At 38.3% G+C, this 26,166-nt stretch overlaps 1 protein-coding gene across 5 annotated transcripts in view; it reads right to left on the bottom strand.

The window, feature by feature from the left end:
- KIAA0586 (KIAA0586 ortholog) overlaps positions 1-26,166 on the bottom strand; it is a 76,583-nt gene that overhangs the window by 19,297 nt on the left and 31,120 nt on the right. For 4 of the 5 annotated variants that reach the window (XM_063333663.1, XM_063333666.1, XM_063333661.1 and 1 more), the window contains 9 exons: positions 25,560-25,744; positions 22,907-23,066; positions 22,100-22,325; positions 21,322-21,563; positions 20,767-20,843; positions 17,940-18,074; positions 13,712-13,892; positions 10,364-10,500; positions 5,896-5,983 (listed from right to left, as the gene is read on the bottom strand). In XM_063333663.1, the coding sequence (XP_063189733.1) occupies positions 5,896-5,983; positions 10,364-10,500; positions 13,712-13,892; positions 17,940-18,074; positions 20,767-20,843; positions 21,322-21,563; positions 22,100-22,325; positions 22,907-23,066; positions 25,560-25,744 (1,431 nt within the window). The remainder of the gene's footprint in view (positions 1-5,895; positions 5,984-10,363; positions 10,501-13,711; positions 13,893-17,939; positions 18,075-20,766; positions 20,844-21,321; positions 21,564-22,099; positions 22,326-22,906; positions 23,067-25,559; positions 25,745-26,166) is intronic. The other variant, XM_063333662.1, reaches the window with a different exon arrangement.

The following is a 26,166-nucleotide window of genomic DNA, read 5'->3' on the forward strand; positions in this document are numbered from 1 at the left end:
GGAAGTGATTGTCCCCCTGTACTTGGCACTGGTGAGGCCCCACCTCCAAGTATTGTGTCCATTTTGGGTTCCTCACAACAAAGACAACATTGAGGTGCTGGAGTGAGTCCAAAGAAGGGCAACGGAGCTGGCGAAGGGTCTCAGTAACAAGTCTTCGAGGAACAGCTGAGGGAGCTGGGGTTGTTTAGCCTAGAGAAAAGGGAGCTGAGGGGAGACCTTATGGCTCCTGACTACCTGAAAGGAGGTTGTAGTGAGGTGGGGGTCGGTCTGTTCTCCCAAGTAACAGGTGATAGGACAAAAGGAAATGGCCTCAAATTGTGCCAGGGGAGGTTTAGACTGGATATTAGGAAAAACTGCTTCACCAAAAGGGTTGTCAAGCATTGGAACAGGCTGCCCAGGGAAGTGGTGGAGTCACCATCCCCGGAAGAATTTAAGAGACATGTAGAAATGGCGCTTAGAATCACAGAATGGGGACATGGTTTAGTGGTGGAGTTGACAGTGTTAGGTTTATGTTTGGACTCAATGATCATAAGGGTCTTTTCCAACCTAAATTATTCTATGATTCTATGAAATCTGCATTGTAGGGATGAAGCAGTGGTGCCCCATGCAGCTTAGCAGAACTGCCTGGCAGTCTGGACTGCTTCGGTTCTGGCAGGTAGTAACAACTGTTTGAAAAGCAAATGCAATTATGAATCTAAATTTTTAAAATAAATACTAATAAACTTAGAAGTAAACCCCTTTACATTATTAAGATATACTTAAGAACAGAAGTTCCTCAGAAGCCTCTGGTGTCTGTGTGATAGGTCTGTGTAGGCACCGAAGGAAGACTAAAACGGGAAGTTTTCTGCCTTTGCATACGCCTCCCACAGCAAAAGCCTTAGCACAAGGTCAGAGAGATGTCTTGACAATACTTACAGCAATGACAGAGCACTGTATCTCTCTGTGCCATTTAAGGAGACATGCAGTAAGAGGAGAACTAACTCTCGACCTCTTAGAAGTCGAACAAAATTGCCAATTGAAAAAAACCTAATGCACGTTGATCTGTAAAAAAAGGGCCAGGCAATACATGTTGTGGAACTGGACTCCAGAGGAGAATGACTTCTACTCGAGCACGCCAGTTAGTAGGAAATCCTCAGACTGCGAGGCGATATGAGCTGACTTGGTACAGTTTTCTTTAAGTATAAACTGGGTTTTTTTTTGGTTTTTAATTTCTTCATCTGATTGCTTGGATTTCAATTAATTTAGATGCCTCAAAAAATGAAACTGCATTCTAGTAGTCTAAAAAACATACCAGGGAGATTTCTGCTTCACCTGCTATAAGTTCCTGTTGTTAATTCCTTTTGCACAAATGACTGGGGAGAAATGACAGGTCTAGGAGACCAGAGGATGATTTCTCAGAAACAGATCTCTTGAGAATGGGTGCAAGGATGTGCGGAGTCACGTGAAACCCACGGTGCTGGGTGCGTGGTTTCCCAGGACGCTAACTTGAAGCAGACCACCACACCCACCGCAGAAGGACGTCATTGTCTACAATAACAGTTCTACACAAGACTTTGCCTTAAGCTGTTAAAAATCAAACTTCTGTTTTAACATTTTGTCTGAAAAATAACTGAAGTAACTCAGTGAGAAAAGCAGCAACCATAGATATAAACGGCACTTCTCAACAGATAAATAATATCTACAAAAGCCAAGAAATTCAAAACTGTTCCGAATGTATGGTAACACAGTTAAATATTGACTTGCAGTAATTCAAACTAGACACTCTCAAGTGTGGCTACTGCGGATTTTATGCAGGGATAATATGCAAAATGCATTATTACACAGACGCATGATTTCTAATACATGGTCTGTCATGTAACTGCTATGGTCACATGTGCAGAAAAAGCAAACAAAAAAATCTTTGAGAACTGGTTTTATAAACCACTTGCAGTACCTCAAAGCTAATGACCACTTACAGAAAGGACAGAGTTTCTGTGGGAAATGCAGCTTTGGATTTCCTGACTTGCCCGAATGTAAAATATATTAACTGAATTATGTCAATGAGCCATCTGATAGCACAGGGAGGTAACTGTATAGGAAAACCAGACTCAAAACAGACCAGAAATAAGGGTTCTAAAGAAAAACTGAAAAACTTACATAAACCTCTAACAGGACATTTACTTGAAAATGCTATAATTACAGCTAATTGATATCATTAGTAAAATTTCCAAGGTCTTTTCTTAGAAATTAGTCAAATTCAAGGACCAATGTAGGCTACGCAAACTATTCCTACCTCTCAGGCTGTGGTGGTATTGTCTACAGTGTGAAAGAATAGCTCCGTTTTGCTTCACTAGCTGCTGTTTTCAGGGTGGTATGGACAGTCATTAGCAGAAGCCTTTAGTAAAATTCAGTCCAAAAAAAGAAACAGCAGGATATTAAGGAGAAAGTAAACTTTCAGTAGGATAGTTGTTAGGAGTTTAACCAAACCAGTTCCAAGAAAGAAATAAAGACTCTTAGCCTGCCTCATGCCACAATAGTTTAAAGAAAAAAATAAACCAAAATCTAACTCAGAGCAATGGCTGGCTGAAGAAGAGAGGCAAAAAAGTATTCAGTTATATCCATATTTTCAATATTACAGTTTTTAATACAGCATAATGTCAACGTTAACACAGAACTAGCTCATTTTCGATACCGAGCAGGGACTCTGAAAGCTTTATTTTTTATACAGATTGTTTTCAGGGCTTCTTGCCTTCTTATTCATTTATTGCACAGATCATCTCCTCCCACAGGCAGTTGTGCAATCTCTCTGCGTCAACAAAGTCAATTGCTTAGTGTCCCAATATTACTTTGCCATGTACTTATGGATGCCCAAATATAATTCACTAGCTGGAGATAGAAAAGAATTACTACCATGAAGTTGTGCTCTTTAGGTCATACTTTGTGAGTCTGTGCTGCAGAAAAATAATTAAGAAAAATAATAATACATCTACCTCTTGATTCTGAGCTGCTTATATTAAAGTTTAAAAACGCTCTGCAGTCAAGCATTGCCACCTATTCTTTCATTTTAACTCAAAAATTCTGAATCATGTTAGTGTAAGCCTGAAAATGCTTGTATTCTGGAAATGCGTGCATTCACCAACCACAACAATTATTATCATATTAAATTTATGAAGATATATGAAAGAATGGTACAAAGATTAAAGGGTATTATAAAGCCAAAAATATATATGCATGTGTATTATATACTACAAATATATGTTTTCAAACCACTGTCTCCACTATGTCTACAGAAGGCACACTTTTCAATTAATATTACATTCAGGCTTTATTTTCAGTTGTAAGTTTCAGAAGACATTACCCTTTCAGGCATGATATTGTAACAGCCCTACTGAACTTCAACTTTCATCAGAAGACATCAATCAACTTTCTTTCAGTAAAAACACATGTTCACTGTAGACCACAAAATTTTTTTCAACAACAAAAGAAAGCTCTATCATATATATATTTATGACCATAGACAAAAGATGAATGAAATCTTGTCATGTATTTATCAATTAAATAAAAAAGGCTTCTTTTACATCCATCTCCAAGTCCAAAAGAATTTCCCTTTTCTACCAACATCCTGAATTCACACTTCATGTTAGGGCTCCAGATGTTCTAAGTTCTAATAGCAATACAACTACTTATCCTTTAAACTCAGAAAAAAATACCTAAATGGTCCTGCCTCTGAAATGCTTCTCCATTTTCAGGCAAGTACTCGTTGTCCCTTGCTATCTCGGTAAAGGCAATCGTTTGACAAAGTTTTTATAAAACGGGTGCTTTGAACTTATGGTTACAGATGTGCTTAATTTTAAAATGTTGGATTTCCTTAAACACATGTATACTTATCATGTTGCAAGTTTTCATTTTTCTTTCAAATGATTCTGGATTACCCTCAACTTTGTGATTGATTAAGTTTGCTGTGGTGAAGCTTACAGAGACAAGACCTTCTGGTTGAAACTGACAGACAGTTGTTTCCATTTGCAAATCCTCTAGATTTTTATTGGCTCATTAAATATGTACACTTTGAATGAGATGTAAATTATCCTGGTATATAAATTATAATTCTTTTTTTTCCCCCTCTCAAAGAAAATTGACTACTGCCATCTCGTGGTCAAACATTTTCCTCTGACACACAGACACGGTTGAACTGTGCCCAAACCTTGTATTACAGTATGGGTAATTTTCTTTTTTTTTAAACATAAATATTCCAGAAAACACGAGATTTGATAAAAAACATTTTACTCCATTTCCAGCCCTCTCTAACACCTCACTCAATCACAGAGGCTGGAAGTGCTGTCTTGTTAACACTTTGAGAGAAAGTTGTGGTGTAAAAGCACGAAGTACAGAGTTAAGAGTATCCCCTCTCTCTGCCTTCTCTCTGATGCTTAGTATGAAGTGTTGGGGAAGAAGATGAAGAAGAAAAGAAAAATTCCTACAACCACTATTAAGGAAAACCACTTTTAAAGTCGGGAATGAGTTGATCCTGCAAGGCACATAATTTCCTTTCTGGCAATTTAGAAGTCGTACTCAACTTATTGGAAATTCACTTTCCGTAGGCAATCTGGATTTTCTGAACACCAGAGGAAAAAATACTGTTCTTCCTACTAGAAAAAAATCATTGCAGTATTTTCCACCAATGTTAAATAAAGAGTTAACCCCCATTTTTAAATAAATTTAGTCTTTACCACCTTAAAAACACATGTTGATAAATGTCCCTACAATAAAGCATATACCTGCACTGTGGTGTGCCACTTCAGTTCTGTAAGCTTTTCCACTAATTGTCCATAGAAGTTAAGTTTTACATTATTCAAAGCCTTCTTCATATGTAAACCACAGTTTTGAAATTCAGTTCCAAGTCCCACAACCAATAACATTGGCCCAGAGCTTTTCTTACTGCTATAAATAGTTGAAGCAAAATAATCCCATCAGAATTATAATTTGATTAGATGTTTTAAAAAAAAAAATAAATGGAAGAAGTTCAAAGAATTATTTTAAAAATGGCTTGAAGGAAAAATTTGTCCATACTAGGGTGGAGCAATTATAATTCCATATGTTGTAGGCATGCAGGTATTTAGATTCCTTTTCTTAGCATGTAAGATTAAAACTGCTCCGTATCTCACTCTACCACCTCCACAAACTAATTTTCTGCTAAAAAAAATTAAAGATGGCAATAATGTACTCAGTTTATGTTACTCCAACACTGACTTGAATGACAACAAACAAAAAATATTCTCCCCCTCTCATTTAATATCCTTAAGGCTTTTAACAAACACTGTTAAGTAATCTCCAAAAATAGCATGGTTATGCATAAATAATATATAGTGTCCATCACAAAAGAAAATCACTACCTGTCACACACTACCTTGAAGGCCATCACAAACCAGGCCATTTTAAGATTTAAAAGCTCTATTTTTTTTCACATTTGCATGATCTTAACTTTGTATTATCTTTCAGTTCTCCTCTAGTACCCCTGCATTTTCTCACATATATGAACCACTGACATCTATCACAACATTATGAATATTTTTTTTTGCTAAGCAGCATTCTATAAAGCAATTAAGATTCAGTTGACTACATAATATGCACATTGTAATGCTCTTGGCAAATAAAAATTTAAATAAATACTTAACTGCAAGGATTCTGATGACTTACATACAGATACATTACCAATCCTTTCAGTGCACCCCAACAATACTATAACTATCTACACAGATTTATACACATTATATATAAATGTTCGGAAATTTTGGGAATTTCGGAGTAATGAAAACAAAATTAAAAAAAATCAGAACTTTATTATACATGAGCATTCAACAACATTTAAAAGTTAAGTGCTTAACTGAAAGAACTGTTTACTTATTGACATTGATTTACCTTCTTGTTGCATCTCTTCAGACTTCCTTCTCACATGAATAACTCGGGGTCTCAGAGTCTCAACTTCTACAGCTCCTCGGTTTTCCTCCTATATATCATACATTAAAATCGTATTACAAATCTGACTTTTGATGGAAAAGCTTAGGGAAATCATGTGGAGCTTCAAGAAACATCCAAAGAGGTTTTTAAAGATTCATTAAACGGTATGCACTTGTTCTCTTTCCTTTTGACTTCAAAAGAATTCAGATCTGAATTAGACTATTGTAATGCTATTTCCTTTAGACAAACATCCTAGGAGGAATAGGCATGGCAAAGTGCTATTTAGAACTGAAGACACACAAGACCCTCAATTTCTACTCAAAGCATGTGGTGGAAAGAACATAAGACTTCTGTGTCTTTCTTCAATACCCAGGACTTCTCCCTAGGTATTATCCTCCTGAGTAAAAAGTGAAAAGAAAAAGAAAAATTTCAGCACACGTTGTAAAACTCATGCCAAGCATAAAACTTATTTCGTTGTCCGTGTTTTTAAAACCATTTTCTGCTCTTCCTGAAATTCTCTTCAGGACCTAGGTCTGCAACAATGCCTATGGGAAAACAGTTTCTTAGAAGCAACAAACACTCGGTGCGTTAAAAAGGGAGCCATTGCTATTTATCAAGTATGCTTGTTGTCTTACGTGTTAACTGCAACAAGAATTGTGGCCCAAGGACATTCCACTACATGTAGACTGGAAACATGAGAAGTGCAAAACACAGAATCATGGAGACCTAGAAGACTTAAGCATTCTCTATGACAAATAAATTTGATTTCACCAGTTGTTCTGTTGATCCCACAGATGAATATAAGATTTTTAATGACGATTCTTAAAGAAGGAGGAACATGAGAAGGATCATAAATGTTTGCTTATCACACAGCATTTAGAACCCATAGACAGGATTGCTGTATGACTTCTGTGAGAATTATATGCCCTGAAAAGGTACTCTCTTGAAGACCTGATGACAAAGTACCAGTAGTATTTTGCTCACCAAAAGATAAAAAGGAAGAAAAGGAAAGTTTGCTTCAGTTCTGTGAGAGAAACCCTCCACTACTACGGAGGCCACAAGTGAAATAAGCAGCCAAAATATAGACAAAAAGAAGAAAATATTTACATCTGGCAAACAGTAAGCACAGTTCCAACTATGCAATCAGGGCTTCCCATTTCTTTCACCTAGTAACTATCTCGTATGATAACGGCAATCTCAACAGTAATGATATTGCTTGTCACATACTTAACCATCATTTAAGCCAGTGTTGCAAAAATCAGAAGGAACAAAAAGATAAACGATTCAGTCACTGTCTTTTCCCCAACGGCTGCATGGACTTGTTTACACTCCCCAGTAAACAAAGCATAGAGAGGCCTGCACTAATATATAGCATGTAATTTCTAACACGTACCAACACAACCTCACCAGCAAAGTGGTGAGCTTAAGCTGACAAAAGTGAACATGCATGCATCTGAGATCAAGTTAGCATCTTCACAAGGCACTACATGCTTGGATAGACCAGTTAGGATGGGCACTAACTCGGGTGCCTCTACACACTGTGAGGTTGACCAACTTGGTTCATTTAAAGCTGACAAGGTAAGAAAAAGTTGAGATGGTTTTCTAAAAGCAGGAAGGTCTCATGAAAATGCGATCAAAGGCCACCAATGTTACAGAACATTAAACATAATCAGCATAACAGTATGCTCATGAGTCCATTTGAAGTGTTTTTATTTTGTTTTGGATTTTTAATAAGACAAACCAGAGAAAACCCAAAACAGTTTAAACTGAACTGAGGTGCAAACAGAAGTTGAGATAACATATAGATTCATAACCTACAATTATGCATTCCTGGAAGATTAAAAACAACATGTCTTTTGAAATACTGAAAAGGAAAGCTAATAAGAATACCAAAGTGACAATCCCACTTAAAAAAATATTAAAAACATTCATACTTATATAAGAACGTTATGAAAATATTTGGCAACTAATTGATTTTTTAAGAGTTTAACAATGCATTTGGGACTTCACATTATTTAGATCTACCTTCTTTGACATGTTTAGCCACAGAAATATGACTTTCAGTGTTCAGGTCCATCCCAAGATCAAAATGATTTATCTAGAATAGGAAGAACCCAGCTTTCTCCTAGTCATCTCTTGCTTCTTATAGCTAACAGCACAAGGGCAAAGTGGCCACAAACAACAGTTAATTCATATAGTGTTGCACAAGAATGGACAGAAGGGGTCAAACTGAAGATTCATTCAGTCTGGCATTCTGTCTAACAGTGGCTAAAAGCATATATAAATCTCACAAAAATCCAATGCCAGAAATGAAGGAGCAGCCAAAGAATTTGGGTAGATAAGAAAATTCCTGTATGACTTAAGCCATCATTGTTACATTGTAGAAAGATGCTGTCAAAACAAGCTTTCAAATCATCTGGTACAGGCGATCTTTCTTTCAGAGAAGGATGTACAGATCTAATAAAGGATCTTATAGAGCATGGTTTTGCCCCATCCAAGATAGATGTTTACTGTGGTTATCGCTTATAGGTACGGTAATGTTATAGAAAAGCTAAAAATTTAGCCCATGAGAAACAGTGATTTAGAGTCTTACATCAGGAACACCCATGTACAGGAAGAAATTGTTTTGTTTGGAGGAAAAAACAAAACAATCAAAACCACACACACGAAGTTTTGGGGGTTTGGTTGGTTTTATATGCCATGTATATTGAGTTTTATATGCCAACAGACAAAAAAAAAACACACTAAGGGTTCAGATGCAATAAAAAGTTTCTAAAGATAAGATAATATGTAACTATCTGTATACTAAAGATAAGATAATATAGAATCATAGAATCGTCTAGGTTGGAAGGGACTTTTAAGATCATCAAGTCCAACCATCAACCCAACACCACCAAAACCACCACTAAACCATGTCCCTCAGCACCATGTCTACCATGTCTTTTAAATACCTCCAGGGATGGTGATTCCAACACTTCCCTGGGCAGCCTGTTCCAACGCTTGACAACCCTTTCAGGGAAGAAATTTTTCCTAATATCCAGTCTAAACCTCCCCTGGCACAACTTGAAGCCATTTCCTCTTGTCCTCACTTGTTACTTGGGAGAAGAGACTGACCCTCACGTCTCTACAGCCTCCTTTCAGGCAGCTGTATAACAATCTGTATATTTCCTATGAAAGATACTACGTCAGATCACCTTACGTTTCTTGCACAGGTAAGACTATACACATGGGTAATCTTACATATGGTACATTATCATTTGCCTGTACACAGGCAAACAAAAACGATTCCTAACCACATCAGCTAATTCTCCAGAGCACAAGGTGCAGGTATCACTGCGTTCTTTATCACAGCTAATCATGGTAAAAGAAGGAAACATGGTTTACCCTCTGTTCCTTTAACTTTTGGCTAGTGAAACGATAACAAGGATATGAGCTTCACCCAAACAGACACAGTGGTTTAACAGAACCTAGTTTTGCCTGTGAACAATCATCCCACGAAATAGTATGTTCTGGAAATCTCAATGTGAAAAGAAGTATAAAATTTAAAATCCTCTTTGAAAATGCAACACATCACTTCAGATGACATATTTATGCACTGCTCAGACATTAATGGCACAATACACATCAAGGCTCAAAAACATAAAACCAAAGACAGGTAACATAAGATACTTTAGGTTATTTTTAATATAGAATATCAGGGAAGGACAGAATGCATCCATGAAGATAGCAACCATAGTTATTACTTCCAGTATAACATTACTTTCAAACACACTGTGAAGCTTAACATATTAAAGAGCTATCTGCCACCTCATTTTTAGCTTTTGCCACTTGCTATTTGTATTTATCTTTAGTTAGTAAGTAAACCATCATCTCTAGGTAACAGCACATGGATTAACTCTATAGGTTTCAAGCAGAGATCAATAGGATCTTCCCCTACCTTCAAATATTCTGAGGTACATCATCATTACTGCCTTTCCAACCCTTCCCCTATGAAGATAACTGAAGCTCCTGAAATGCTGAATCAGTGGGTTACAACTGGTGAAGCCAAACCTCTCTTGTTGCTTCCTCTCCCATATACCTATCATGTTATTCTTCTGTATTTGAAGCACTGTGCCCCTAAAACATTAGAATGCCCCATCTGTACTGAGTATAACTAGTATTAGATCCTGTGAGACCAGTGAAGGTGTGAGGAAGTACAGAAAAGGTAAAAGAGAAGCTCTGAACCTAACGGAAAGATATTGTATGGATTCCATCAAAGTAGAAACAATCGTTTTTATTACATACATGTATTTTTTACTTCAGTTTCTCAGATGAATGTGTCACTTTAAATGCACCACTTCTGTGATGTCAGTCAGCAAAGCAATCCAGGAAAAAATTATTTTCCTAGGTTTCGATTTGCAGAGTCACAGAAAAGATCCTTTGAGTTTACCTGGAACAGATCCTCTGAGAGATATGTCATTCTGCAGCTTAGTTCTGTTTGCAGAACAGGATCTGAAACACGTTGCAATTCCAGTTCGGACATAAACATTGGACCACAGTTTGTATCTGCATCTCCAAGAATTTCTGCTGAGACAGAAAAACAAAGAGAAAAAAATTCCTTGATGAGCTGGAGCAATAATCTCCAAGTCAACTCATGTGGCAGGATGTGAAGCCTTTCAGGATTCAACAATGGGACATGCAATGTTAAAGAGAATTATTTCATCCTTACATGGCTTATTGTATATCCCTCGAATTATTCCTGTGGGGAAAAAAGAAATAAGAAATATCTATCTGTGGAAACTGAAAAAATAAAAGAAATAAGAAATATATAGCTGTGAAAATTGAAAAAATAAAATCAGTTTTATCATCTGTAGATTTCTAACAAGGCAAGCGTTTCTGATAATTTAAGAGCTGTATTGTTCATCATACCATTATATGCTTAATGAGCTTTATCACATGTACTGGAAAGAGACTGGAAAGGCTTCTTCATGAAAACGTTTCACTGTTGTGTGAATGAAAATAAACCTGTATAGGGTCTTTTTCAAAGGGATCATTTGCTATATAATCCAGCATTTATCATGCTTTTGCAGTCAGCAAGTGTTTAAAGCACCTTTATGAATAATGTACTGACAGCCCATGAACTAACTTTAGCCTTCTGCTATCATAAAGAGTCAAAGAATGAATTTTAAGCCTAACTGGCTATAATTATTGCCTAATTAACTATAATTATTGTTCACTTTAAGACTACATGTCCACATTTCATTTGCATGGTGGTTTTTATATCCATGACTTTAAGCACTGAAAACAAGGATTTATAAATAAAAGACTGCTCATCAGGATGCTGTTATATAGCTACATAAGCAACACATTCTCCATCCTATAAACAGACATCATGTTTCCATAATACAAATAAAAACTGGTCACAAAACTGAAGATACCCATAGACACCCAATCCACAGAATTCTTACAACTATATCTGTGAGTGACTCATTCTGAGAGAGAAACTGAGTATCCACTGCAAGGTTATATATACAGAGATACACACCCTGAAATATATGAACTTTTACAGTCATTGATGTAACAATTAATTTTACCCCCCAAAATAATTAGCAAATAAAATGATGGACCTGCATTGTAACTGTTGTGGCTATCAGGAAGTAGCCCTTAGTCCTGACTTGCAATAGACTGAAGAACATGTGATCTCACGTACCACTGGACAGATACAAAAAATTGGGAAGAAAAGTGGAAACACAATCACAGATCATTTCACCCAGAACAGATTGTTTCGTATTCAGTGTTGACTTTGCTATCAAAGGGACTTGGAAACAAGATTTTCTGTTCCTTCCTGACACGAATGCACTCTTGTCTTGAAAGCAGCTCCTAGCTTTGATACGATGTTGTTTCCTTAGCAATATCAATGAATAATGTGCTGTGTGTTCAGAGGTGGGGAGGGAGGGAAGCTAAATGAAAAATCATCAGAATGCAACAGAACTCAGCCTGGGATTATTCCAGATAATGTAAAAACACAGGGCATTCCCCTATGGTAGTTAGTCCAGGGCATTTGCCTCCTCTAAAAAAAATACTACAACAGAAACAATACTACAAGATTTAGAGAGATGAGCATAAAAAATTACTAGAGAAACACACTGCGTCTAGATTATCATCGCATGCGGGAGCTGGTTTTGAAAAGTGTTAGATATTTACCGAACAAAGGATGTCCTAAATGGAATTAAATAAATTTTAAAAATAAATATAGAGGAAATACAAACATGTTATGCCAGATACAGCTATGAACGGTCTGGGTAAGAATGAAATATGCCTAGTAGACAGGTTCTCCCTTTAACGTGCATTTGCTAACTCTCTATATGATCCTGAGCAGTGTTTGAGTCTTACCGCAGATTGATCTAGATCACTAATTTATTCCTACACCGCAGTGTTCTTAATGCTGACTGTCCTCTAAAAACACTGCCTTAAACAAGCTACTTGATGAAATGCCTTATGCCACGGAGCCTAACGTAACCAATCTCCAAACAACATTCAACAAACTACTTTCAAGTAGTAATATATAATGGTAATATATAGCAATGTATATTGGTAATATATATAGTAGTAGTAATATATAATGGTAATATATAGCAATATATATTGGTAATATATAACGTACCAAAACATATTTTCAAGGCCAATAGTGGTATAGCTGGTCCAAAATGTTAGGTAACACCTAGCTTAAAAAGCTTACTCTCTGTATAACCAGTTCAAATGCGAATCAGTTCAAAACTAAGCAAATACTCTTATTTCTCTGAGATTATTTTTGCCATGTGTTGAACACATTCTATTTCAGTCCACTTCCTACTGGTCAAGGGTTGATAATGTGAGATATGCTTCTCTTGTCAAATTCATAAATGTGAAAATTAAAAGGACAGAAAACCAGCTGTTTGATCACTTTAATTTACACAGATTTTGATGAATCAGTGCAACCACATTTGTGTTGTAACACCCTAATAATTATTTCAGTTTAATCATATTTAAACCCATAGTTAACAAAATGAAGAGTTTCTACATGCTTGCAGCAGTTTAATTAAGCAAATACAGAAGTACATTTTCAGATAACAATAGAGAAAGTGGGATAAAAAGAGAATGGAGAGAAAGGATGGGCTATTGGTTACAGCACTAGTTTCAACTGAAAAGAAATAAATTAATTTCCCTGTTTTACCACAGCAACTTATCCCTGCACTGCTTTGTGCAAGCCATTACGTATGCACCTCAGCTACTCATCTGGAAAAAAAAAAAAGAATTTCCATATTGTTATAGCAATATATGAAGCTAAAATACATTACCGATTATGAGACACTGCAGTATCACCTCGATGGAGTGACAAAAAACAATGAGGAGGAGTGCTGCGTAAGGGGACACAGAAATAGTCTGAACTGCCAGTGTTAATACCTGTCCTATGGAAATCAATTTGAACAATGGTCAACCTAAGTGTTTTTGAGAACTGAATTTGACTTAAAAGAATAAAATACATACTTTATAAGTCAACTTTTTTATAGGCAAGTGAGTACTTGGCATGATTTTTGTTCCAATTGTAGAATATTACAGACAAAGAAGATTGAAGACACAGCTTGAATTAAATCCAGTTCTCGGAATAGGAATGCTAATCGTTTCATTGCAGCAATTGCCTGTAAATTTTTAATACTGGATTTTGAACGTACCCTCTGAAATTGTTTCAGATACTGTTATAGAAAAAACTCAGAATCCACATAAATATCATGGAGAAGCAATAACAGTCTAATTGTACCTCCAGTTTGGGCAAGCTGCCCTGGTGATGGAGAACGGAAACCCTGGTGTGGTCTGTTCTCAGAAGTCCGAGCAGTTGGATGGTCCATATAAACTGAATGTCGCGTTAGGATTCTCTCTGCTGCTCTGGTCAGCCTCGGTCTTTGACCTTCACTGAGCTCCCCAACACTATCATCAGAATCCTACATAGAACAGCAACATCAGAAGAGCAGGAATAAAAAACACCATGTATTTCTTCCAAAACCAGGCACTGTTATCTAATTACATTAACCCTTAGAGCACTCATAAACTTAAGTCTATACTATTAGCATTGAATAAATAAAACTGAAACTGAAGATATTATCATCTAACTGGATTTGAAAGCAAGACCTACATTTATCAGTACTGGACAGAAAAGAATCACTTACAGCCAAAGAATATCACTTATTTTGTTAGTGGTATGCCAACATGAGCAGAACTTCAGTTATATTTTTAGCACGTGAATTCTTTAATGTCACACATATGGCCATTGTTGACTATCTGACCTTGTAACATTGAAAGCACCTAAAAGCTATTGACTGCCTGTTGTTGCAATTCAAATAGGGATGGTTCTCTGGATTCTGACTTTCAAAGCTGCAGTGAAAAAACAGCTTGCTTCTATGCAGGAAAACAGGTTGAATACACATACACACATGTGCGCAGTATCATTTTAAGGTGATACTAGTAACATCTACAAGAATATTCTTTCTCTTATAAACAAGAAGGTACGCTTGCACACACCTTGCCAGAATCTGGGGAGTTTATTAGTGTCTTGTATGGACAGACTAAGCAGTCTGTGACTATGAGAAAGGGAAAAGGCAAATTAGAGATGCATTTGTGCTGATGAGAAAATATCACTACAGTAACAGTCAGACTCAGAGCTGACACTGTAGAAAGCTTTTCACTGAGTCCATCCACCAGAGCTCATTAAGTAAAATAAAGACAGACAAAGGAACAGTTGAGAAGGTGAGTGAAGTTAGTAATTATTTAGACTAAATTAACCAAGACTGAAGGAAGAAACTGCATGTGTATCAATAAAATCACAAAAAGCAAGATCTGCTGTAAATAAAGTTGTTCATGAACCATATTGCAGTCTTCACAGTTCACTTCACAGAATCACAGAATGGTAGGGGTTGGAAAGGGACCTCTGGAGATCATCTAGTTCGACCCCCCTGCCAAAGCAGGTTCACCTACAGCAGGTTGCACAGGATCATGTCCAGGTGGGTTTTGATTATCTCCACAGAAGGAGACTCCACAACCTCTCTGGGCAGCCTGTTCTAGTGCTCTGTCACCCTCAAAGTAGAGAAGTTTTTCCTCATGTTCAGACAGAATCTCCTATGTTCCAGTTTGTGCCTGTTGCCCATTGTCCTGTTGCTGGGCACCACAGAAAAGAGTCTGGCACCATCCTCTTGATACCTAGCCTTTAGATATTTATAAGCATTGATGAGATCCCCTCTCAGTCTTCTCCAGGCTAAACAGACCCAGGTCTCTCAGCCTTTCCTCATAAAAGAGATGCCCCATTCCCTTGATCATCTTCATAGCCCTCCGCTGGAATCTCTCCAGTAGTTCCTTGTCTTTCTTGAACTGGGGAGCCCAGAACTGGACACAGTACTCCAGATGCGGCCTCACCAGGGCAGAATAGAGGGGGAGGATAACTTCCTTCGACCTGCTGGTCACGCTCTTTTTAATGCACCCCAGGAGACCACTGGCCTTCTTGGCTACAAGGGCGCATTGCTGCCTCATGGTCAACTTGTTGTCCACCAGGACTGCCACGTCCCTCTCTGCAAAGCTGTTTTGCAGCAGATACAGTCCTGTACCGGTGCACGGGGTTATTCCTCCCTGGGTGTAGGACCCTACACTTGCCTTTGTTGAACTTCATTAGGTTCCTCTCTGCCCAAGTCTCCAGCCTGTCCAGGCCTCACTGAATGGCAGCACAGCCTTCTGGTGTGTCAACCACCCCCCCCAGTTTTCTGTCATCAGCAAACTTGCTGAGGGTACACTCTGTCCCCTCATCCAGGTCATTGATGAATATAATGAATAGTGGACCTTGTACTGACCCCTGGGGAACATCACTATTACAGGCCTCCAACTACACTCTGCACCACTGATGACAACCCCCTGAGCTCTGCCATTCAGCTAGTTCTCAATGCACCTCACTGTCCACTCATCTAAGCCACACTTCTATCATGATTTGGGCCAGACTGGCCACAGAAAATGAACGATCTATGAGGATGTTATGTGAGTCAGTATCAAAAGCCTTGCTGAAGTCGGGGTAGACAATGTCCACCACCCTCCCCTCATCTACCCAGCCAGTCATCCCATCATAGAAGGCTATCAGGTTGGTCAAGCATGATTTCACCTTGGTGAATCCATGTTGATCACTCCTGATAACCTTCTTTCCCTCTACATGCTTAGAGATGACATTCAGCATGAGATGTTCCAACACCTTCCCAGGGATGGAGGTGAGGCTGACGGGCCTGTAGTTCCCTGGGTCCTTCTTCTTGCCTTTTTTAAATACTAGAGTGACACTGGCTTTTCTCCAGTCCTCTCCTGTTCTCCATGACCTTCAAAAACGATTGAGAGTGGCTTAGCAATAACATCTGCCAGCTGCCTTAGTACTCATGGGTGCATCCCATCAGGGTCCATGGATTTGTGGGTGTCAAGTTTGCTTAAATGATCTCCAACCCGATTGTCCTCAACCAAGGGAAAGTCTTCCTTTCTCCAGACTTTCTCACTTACCTCAGGGATTCCTGAGAGCCAGCCTTAGCAGTAAAGACTGAAGCAAAGAAGGCATTCAGTAACTCTGCCTTCTCTGCATCCTCTGTCACCAGGGCACCCACCTCATTCAGCAGCAGGTCCGCATTTTCCCTAGGTCTCCCTTTTGCTCCTGATGTACTTGAAGAAGCCCTTCTTGTTGTCCTTGACAACCTTTGCCAGATTTAATTCCAAGTGGGCCTTAGTATTCCTCATTGCATCCCTGCATACTCTGACGACATTCCTCTATTCTTCCCAAGTGGCCAGTCCCTTTTTCCACATTCCATAAACTTCTTCCTTCCATTTGAGTTTTTCCACAACCTCCTTGCTCATCCACACAAATCTCCTGCCTCCTTTGCTTGATTTCTTACTCATAGGGATGCATCGATCTTGAGCTTGGAGCAAGTGACGCTTAAATATTAACCAGCTCTCTTGGGCCCACCTATCTTCTAGAGCCTTAACCAATGGGGTTCTTCCAGGTAGGTCTTTGAAAAAGGCAAAGTCAGCTATCCTGAAGTCTAGGGCTGCAATTCTACTTTTTGCCCTGCTTCTTCTACACAGGATGCTGAACTCTACCATCTCATGGTCACTGCAGCCAAGGCTAACCCCAGCTTCACACCCGCAACTAGTCCTTTGTTTGTTAGCATAAGGTCCAGCAGCACACCTGTCCTCATTGGCTCCTCCACCATCTGTGTCAAAAAGCTATCATCAATGCTCTGCAGAAACCTTCTGAACTGTACGTGCCTGGCTGTGTTGCCTTTCCAGCAAATATCAGCTTGGCTGAAGTCCCCCATAAGAACCAGGGGCTGTGCTTGTGAGGCTATTTCCAGCTGTCTGTAGAAGGCCTCATCAACTTCCTCTTCCTGATCCTGTGGTCTGTAGTAAACACCCACAACAGTGTCATCCATATTGGCCTGCCCCTTAATTCTTACCCATAAGCTCTCAACACGTTCTTCATCCACGCCTAGGCAGAGCTTGATACATTCCAGTTGCTCTCTCCACCACCTTGCCCTGCTGGCCTGTCTTTCCTAAAAAGTACATAGCTGTCCGTGGCAGCATTCCAGTCATGCAAGCTATACCACCACGTCTCTGTAACTGCCATGAGATCACGGCCCTGCGACCGCACACCTCCAGCTATGGCAGTTAGAGTAGACACCCAGTCCAAACTGCAGGACAAATGTGCTACACTGGAACAGTCATGTACACACCTTGAAAGCTAGGTACATGTGATACTATGGACAGCTAACTTATTTATAATGCTTAACCTTCAGTGTTTTTAAAAAGTTTTACATGAGAACACAGCTAACAGAAGCGTGATCACTTCCAGCGGGGAATGAAGTGTATGAAACTGTTCTCTAGCCAACAGCAAGGATAAGTCTGAAATATTTTATCTACTTTTGAGTAAGAAATTATCACTTCAAAAGTACTGTATTGGAAGGAAAAGGACTGTAAGTTACCTCCAAATGGTACCTTCCTTCTTTTGCAGCAACAGGTGCTTGATTTAATTTGGCTAAAAGAGTCAGGACAGGATCCCTGTGATAGCCTTTACCCAGTCTTCTCACTACTTGCCCTTCACTGGGAGGATCATAATCCTAAAATAAAGAAACAAAATCCACATAATACATGATATAAAAACTGGTTTTTGTAGGAACTTGAATCTTCTTACTTTAGTTCACAATTAAGCTTTTTTCTTTTATAAAAGCAGTTGTTACAGTTTCCATATTGAGAACTTGTGCTATAAAAATCTAGGCATTTAAAAATAAGCAAAATGATGCACTGTTTTCTCCTTTTACCCACAGACGTGCACAGTCTTCATCTGATACGCAAGACTGCAATGCTTAGAGAAGAACAAGGTCATTTAGGCCTTCAAAGTTCAAGGAAACAGCTAAATCCTCAAACATACTGGTTGCTAGCAATGATCTGGCCGCAGAGCTGGTCTCCCCAGCAAGGATTTAGCTTCCTCAGCTAGAGAGCCTCGTTTGAGGATGGAGGACTATTGGAAGGAGTTACGATCCAGCTGACAAAGACAGGGAAAAACATATATCAAGCATCTTCATCCAACCTGATGAAGAGCACTTTAATTTAGGTTCACCTGATAAAAGAATTTAAAAGAGGAAGCACAGCAGACAGAGGAGGTATCCAAAGGGAAGCCCACAAAGGGAACTTTTACAATCTTGATCAAGAGGGAGCGTATTTTCCTCAAGTGCCTATACACTCAGATGGCAAAGTCTGGACAATAGACAGAAAGATAAGCAAGTTCAGGGCACAGTCTCAGAACTATGACATGAATTAAATCATGGATTTTCAATGGGAAAGTATGCACAAGGAGGGTATGGCCATGTACGGGTAGAATTGTTTAGGAAGGATAGGCAGGGAGAAGAAAAGAGGACTCCTACTCTAGGACATTTAAAATTTGCATTATTGAAGTTGGGAAGGACCTCTGGAGATTGTCTAGTCCAACCCAACTGCACAAGGCAGCACCAAAAACTGTGTCTGGCCACCCCCACAGTAAAAACATTTCTTACATTTAAACAGAATGTCCTGAATTTCAGGCTGTGTCCACTGCTTCCTGTCTTTTCAGTGGGCACCACTCAGAAGAGTCTGACTCTGTCTTCCTCACTCCTTCACACCAAGTATTTATCCACATTGATAAGATTCCCCCTGCAAGCCTCTTCTCCAGGCTAAACAATCCAAGGTCTCTCAGTCCCTCCTCATATGACAGACGCACCAATCCCTTAATCATTTTTGCAGCCCTTTGCAGTACTTACTCCAGTAAATCTGTATCTTTTTTGTACTGGAAAGCCCAGAACTGGACACAATACTCCAAATACTATCTCACCAGTACTGATTAAAGGGGAAGGACCACCTCCCTTGACCTGCTGGCAATGCTCTTCCAAATGCAGCAAAGGGTGACAGTGGCTGCCTTTGCCACAAGTACATATTGCTGGTCCATGTTCAACTTGTCCACTGGGATCCCGAGGTTTTTTTCTACAATGCTGCTTTCCAGATGGCCAGCAACCAGCATGTACTGGTGTGTGTAGTTGCTCCTCCTCAGGTGCAGAACATGGCGTTTCTCCTTGTTGAACTTAGTGAGATTCCTGTCAGCTCATTTCTCCAGGCCAGTGAGGTACCTCTGAATGGTCACACAGCCCACTGCGCATCAATCAGTTTTGTATCATCTGCAAACTTGCTGATGATGAGGTCTGCCCCATCATCTAGGTCATTACTGAATACGTTGAACAGCACTAGCGCTAGTATTGACCCCTGGGCATACACCACTAGTGACTGGTCTTCAGCCCAGTAGCTCAGCCAGTTTTCAATCCCAGGTGAAATAATTCCTTGAATTCACAGACCTCCATGAGCCTATTGATGGTCTGAGTCAGGATGAGAGGGCAAAGGAACACTGGGAATGTTGTGGTCAGGGTCTGCTTCAGAGCACCTGTCCAACAGAAAGTAAGAGGAGGCTTTCTACAAAACATTAAGAGGGGTCTGATGATTGCAGGTCTTCATCCTCATGGCAGATTTCAACCATCTGGATATCTTTCAGAAGAGCCATACGGCATTGTGGAGGCAGTCCAGGAAGTTTTTAGAAATCTCTCTGGAAGTCCCTTCCAATCAATACTATTACAATTTCACTATCAATTTTTTTTTTTTATTCTTTCATAAAGAAAACAGTTTGGTTTAAGCATAGTATCACTTTACCTGATACTATTATTTATATGACAGTTATGTTCTACCAAGAGGCATTACACAAAGTCAGAGAGGGAAAATCCAGGCATTTGAGGAAAAGTACTAAAAAAGAAAGGGAATGGAGAATACCTTCACTTGGGAGGCTTCCAGGACAATGGAGTAAAGTAAATGTCAGATAAAAAACTATTCTGAAGTTTTAAGCAGCTTTATCTAACTCCAGCCTCAGCTAACCTACTTTTATGATTTAAGCAGACAAACAATTAAAAGATGGCTCAAAGCAGAAATAGCTCAGAGCATAACAATGTTTAAGACGTCTTAAAATTAACACAATAAAGAGATGAAAAAGCTTACTAGCTATGTCTCACCTACAGAAGTAAATAAATAATTCAAATTTTTTTTTCAATACAAATTAGGTTGTATAATGTGGGTTTTTTCTTTGGCGCTCTGAAATTCTAACATTCTTTACAAGTGTACAGTTTAAAAGAGTAAATTTAAAAAGTTTGTAAATCAAATGCTTAAAGCACATCCAATTTATCAAAATGCTCAAGGCAGAATACCACACTAACTCAATTTCCTTGTGAAACATTTCCTTACCATTTCATTGGCATCTTGTAAAGTACTCTCTAAGCTCTCAGCAAGGTTTGGAAGAGACGGTCCTCCTTCTGCTAATGCTGAAAAATATTTTAAGTTACAAATACTAAAAACCATGCAAGATATAGGAAAGAAAGCCAAGGCCACATTCTTTAATAACTGCAGCACGGTGCTTTAGTAAAGTTGGAAATTCCCACTACTGGATGTGTATTACAAAGACATACTTTCAGCTTCCAAGAAAATCACTCTTATACTTTGCTTTCAATAAAAACTTAGTACCACATGCTACTTGTGCAAGACAGTTCCAATTATTTTACAAGTTGATCTTATGACAAAAGAGCAGATCTAATCTTTTTCATTAGTAAGCAGAAGCATTTTGTTCAGAGACAAGGAAAAGAGCAATGAGGTCTCTAAAATCCAAAACCATGAACCAAAAAGTAAAGGCCCAGGTTTATTAGCAAATGTATGAGATCTAACTTTAGTAGACCGGAAGAGAAGTTTATAAAAAAAAAAAATTAATCAGAATTTTAATTTCCACAGATTTGTCTAGTTAGTTACCTCTTGCAGCCAGAATCTGTCCATAGCTGAAAAGTACCTCCCCTTCTGAGATGGGTCTGTCCGCAGTTTCTGTTTCTGTGAGGATAAGGCTGCTTTCCTGTGTGGACTGCCCAGAACTAACTGTAGGTACAGGTGGTGGAACCTCTGGATTGCAAGGAAGCGATTCGAAGGGCCTCGCTGACAACTGCTGAGATGGGAAAATCAAGGCCTCTGGTTCTTCATCATTAGCCACTGACATCTCACTATAATGTAAGAATATGCATTATGAACACACCAAAATGCACTGAACAATACAGACTGAAGTTTTAAATCAATACTGAAATTGATTTGCGAGTATTTTTCAAATGAAAGAGGACAGCATTTTACAGAATGATCCAAGAATCAACACGGTTAAATAATATTTTATGAATGAATTTCTAGTTATAACTAAAAATTATAACATTTATTCCCACTAAGGTAATAGGAAATACAAAATGCTAATAATACAATATTTCATTGTCGCTACATTTATTTCTGGCAGGTGTAACAATACCAGTTTACCAACTACAATGTTCAACAGGACAATGAATGCGGACCAATACATTCTGAGAAAGGTCCTGATTTCACATTTTCCCCCAAATATAAGTCAAGTAATGAAAAAAAAAAGAATCCTGGCTTATCTCAATGCCTCCTGATATACACATTAATCATTTATTTACTGACTTTTTGAGGATATATCTAGAAATAATATATTTGGTTTTTTAAGAAATGAGAAAACCACACAGCCTGTTCAACTCACACAGCCTTGGGACAGAATGGTTCTTCAGTTAAAGGACTGGGTTTCTCTTCTTCCAGAGGAAGCTCTGCATCATCCCATGGGTTTGGAGGCTTTGTACTTTCCACTTTTGCAGCTTTGGAGACCCATTCTGAGGCAGGAGGGCTTGGTGTGGTTGTGCTAGGAGGCGTATTGACAGGTGTAACCACAGGTGTGCCAACACAGCTAGTGACAGCTGGAATCTCAACTCCTGCATATGTGAAGCCAAATTTCAGACCAGTAAGGAAAGCAGGAAGTAAATCTCAGACAGAGAGTTAGTCAGTTCCACTAAGCACTTGTAATGTTTGTGGTATATTTTGATAGTTATGGAGAAAAGACTAGATTAAGACCAGTTTCTTTTAAGTACACTGTTGGCACCTGAAGGAGCTAGAATAAAACTTCACTTCCTTACTTCTTTTAATCAGGGAGACTGCTCCGCATTTTAAAAACTAAGTTGCTTTATTTGGAGAGTGTAAATTTGGCTTAATTAACATTAAGAACACAGGAAGGAGGAAAAGACAGCTATGCTTCTGATGTGAAAAAGCATGGAGGGGTAGAAATCAGACACCATAGAAATGTGCATTAAGTCTGAAAATAGAACTGTTACCAAATAGAAGATGTTTGCTTTTTATATGAATTAGCTCCTAATTTTTGTATTATGTGGGTTTCCACTTGACTTACAGCCTCAAGAATATTTATCCTGAGAGATAATGTGTCTTTGAAGAAGAAAATTAGAGCCAGTAGATTAAAGCATATTTGCTACTTCTAAACTTCAATTATTATTTTCACTACCTGTTTCTTTAATTTTTTCATGTTCGTGAACATCCCCACTCATTTCTGTAAGAGACAGAGAAGACTCTGGAGTTTTGACTGGAGGCAATTCTTTTTCTGAAGGTGGTGTTTGTGGTGGTGTGGCCTGGGGTGTTGGCAATGGAGTAGGCACAAGAGACTCCTGAGGGAAAAAAATTGTAATCACACTTATTTATTATCTCAGTGCAAAATTCCTATCTCCCAAGTATCTCCAGAGATAGCTGAGGAAGAAAGAGAACGGCAGGTTATCACAGAACAGGAACAGCTGTTGCTTAGATACATGCTTCATGGATCTAACTCATCCATCTAAACATGAAGTTGCACCAGGCTAAATGATACGCCTGGACAAAATAAATCAAAAACCAGTAAATTATGCAGTAGAATTATTACATTTGGAAATCATTAGGAATAGAATAGAACAGAACAGAACATTTCAGTTGGAAGGGACCTACAATGATCATCCAAGTCCAACTGCCTGACCAGTTCAGGGCCAATCAAAAGTTAAAGCATATTGATAAAGGCATTGTCCAAATGCCTCAAACGCTGACAGGCTTGGGGCATCAACCACCTCCCTGTGAAGCCTGTTCCAGTGTTTGATGACCCTCTTGGTAAAGAAATGCTTCCTAATGTCCAGTCTAAATATGAATTATATGATTATATGAATTTTAATAAAGCATTTGATGCAATCTTAAGCAAGAAAATATTCTGTGACTTGGATAAAATTGAGTCAGTATGACAATCTCATGGTAAGAGACTCAATTAAAAACAAGATTACAAACAAAGCAATAGCCAAGACAGTAAAGCAAAAGCCAATTCATGAACATGAATAAAATAAACTCATAAAATAAGCTCAAACACAGTTGTGACATTCTTTAAAAACTGACGATGGAGATAAATCTGACAAGCAAATATGATGGAGTTTAGCTTGCTACAGAGGCATATTATCAAACTTTTCAGGTTTTTTCCAGCCCTGTTCTCTGACATTTCACAAAGAAAACAAGATAATGTGGCTAAAGGAAAGCTTCCAGGCTAAAAACTCTTATGGGAAGTGGAACATGCTAACACATTTGGCAGTTCACACACAACTGTGAGACACCATCAACATCAAAGAACTTGGTAACTGGGCAGCTGAAGTTCTAGATAGGAAACTTCACATTAAGAAGAGGTAGATTAAGAATGCATAGACTACATATTCGAGAACTTCTGCTATAAACTGTGCAGAAATGGAAGAAGAAGAAAAAACCTAATGAATGTACAAGTTACCCAAGGGGTAACTATTATCCACAAATGTGGAAAGACTTAAAAAAAAAATATAATTAGCTACCTGAGATTCCAATAAAGGCAGGAGAATATCATTACTGTAGCACAAGGCACTGAGGAAACCCCATCTTGCATACTACAATGTATATCAACATATTAGTGTTACCCATGGTCAAGACCAATCTAAATGGGAAAACGTGCTGTCCGTCAGCAGAAGTGAAAAAATGGTATACATACAGACAATTGCTTTATTTAGCCTAATCAAACAGAGCCCAAAAAGGACAAAACTAATCTCCTGAAGTGCCCAAATGAATATATGTAGTAAGGAGAAAGCAACCGCTTCAGCCTAAAGACATTTCAGTTTAAGCTGGTACAGAAACAAGAAGCCTTAAGTGGGCTATTAGTAAATGTAGAATGGTTATTAGAAGAGGTTTCTAAGTATCAAAAGAACAACCTCCAAAGAACAGTTCCCTTTAACATCATACCCTCCTTAACCTGTAATGGAGTGGTGAAGAGCTCTTTAGATGCAGGATGGCTGTATTTAAGCCTGCAGCAGTGAAATGATTACTTTTGACTGCAGAATAGTCTGTCGGTCACTCACAGCAGGCACTAGGTGGTATTTCAGTATATATGCACTGTAGCAGAATAGAATAATTGATCTCACTTTCAACAAAGCTTTGAATAGTTGGATTTCTAAGTGCAGCAATTTCCACATTCATCCCAAAGACATTATACAACACCAGACTGTAGCACAGCCATGTGGTTACCAAAGAGCCAGCTGTCATTTGACTATCAAAGGGAACAGAGAAAATTATCCTGTATTACAGGAAGCTCTACTAATCATTTAAGCATTTACTGAAAACTAATGTTTTCAGTATGAATTAATATTCATTTTTACAGATATTAAAGAATGGCTGCAAGCCCGTAAGACTAAAAATATCATCGCTCTCAGCTTCTATTTCTTCTTGTAAGAAGAAATTAGTTTCTTCATATTTCATTTCTTTGCCAGAAAGAAGCACAGCTATTTTTGTTGAAAATAACAATCTTTTGACAACATGAAATTAAGTATCAAGTCTTTCCTTTAGAAATCAGTTTTGTGCTCAGCCTTAAAGTACACAAATAAATATAGCAAGTTGCAAGTAGCACAAAGGAATTAATTCTTTTTTCTTTTCAAAATTTTTTTTAAAGTGAAATAGGTTTAATCTTATTGCTTGCTGGGATATAGTAAGAAATAATAAAAAAATGCAAATCATGCATGTTCAATTCATCAGTTTTTTTCTGTCATCTTTGTCTTGCACATAGTTAAAGAATCATGCCACGAAGAAATGATCTGTTAGAACTTCAGCAGGGAAGTTTAAACAAAATGGACTCTTACCATCATAACTGTTGCACTTGGAAGAACGTTTGTAGCAGGAATGGCTTTCTGAGGCTGCCTGTTACCCAGCATGGTTGCAATTGTCTCACTGAGCACTTCATTTACAAAATGACTTATCATTTCCGAGTCCACAGGCACACCAGCATTGATAAAGAGTTGAAATCCTCCACCACCTGCAACTTCAACTGAAAACAAAGAAACACAAAACACATATCCAGGTCTCACTACTTAAAATGCATGTACTGTACAGCAGCATCATGAACTTTTAAGCATTCCTTTGCAAAAAACGATTTTTTTGATTTTACAGATAAACAACATAGAGAAGCAATTCAGCATCATAAAAGAAGGGGGCAGCAAATGGCAGCGACATCACAGGAGAAATGCATTTGTCTCCCATTCTCACACATTTATAAGGGAGGGAATTGTCGATGTATCTAATAACAAAAGAAAGGCAAACAAACATTACAGGCTTAGCAAAATGCCAAATCTGATTTAGATGGCCAATAACAGAAGCTGATTTATACAGTTGTGTCTTTCATGTGTTCTTTTTCTTTTTTTTTTTGGATAATTTATTTCAATGGCCTTATAATTCTTGCTCTGTCTCAAC

Source organism: Chroicocephalus ridibundus, chromosome 4 (genome assembly GCF_963924245.1).
Source record: "Chroicocephalus ridibundus chromosome 4, bChrRid1.1, whole genome shotgun sequence".
NCBI lineage: Eukaryota > Metazoa > Chordata > Aves > Charadriiformes > Laridae > Chroicocephalus > Chroicocephalus ridibundus.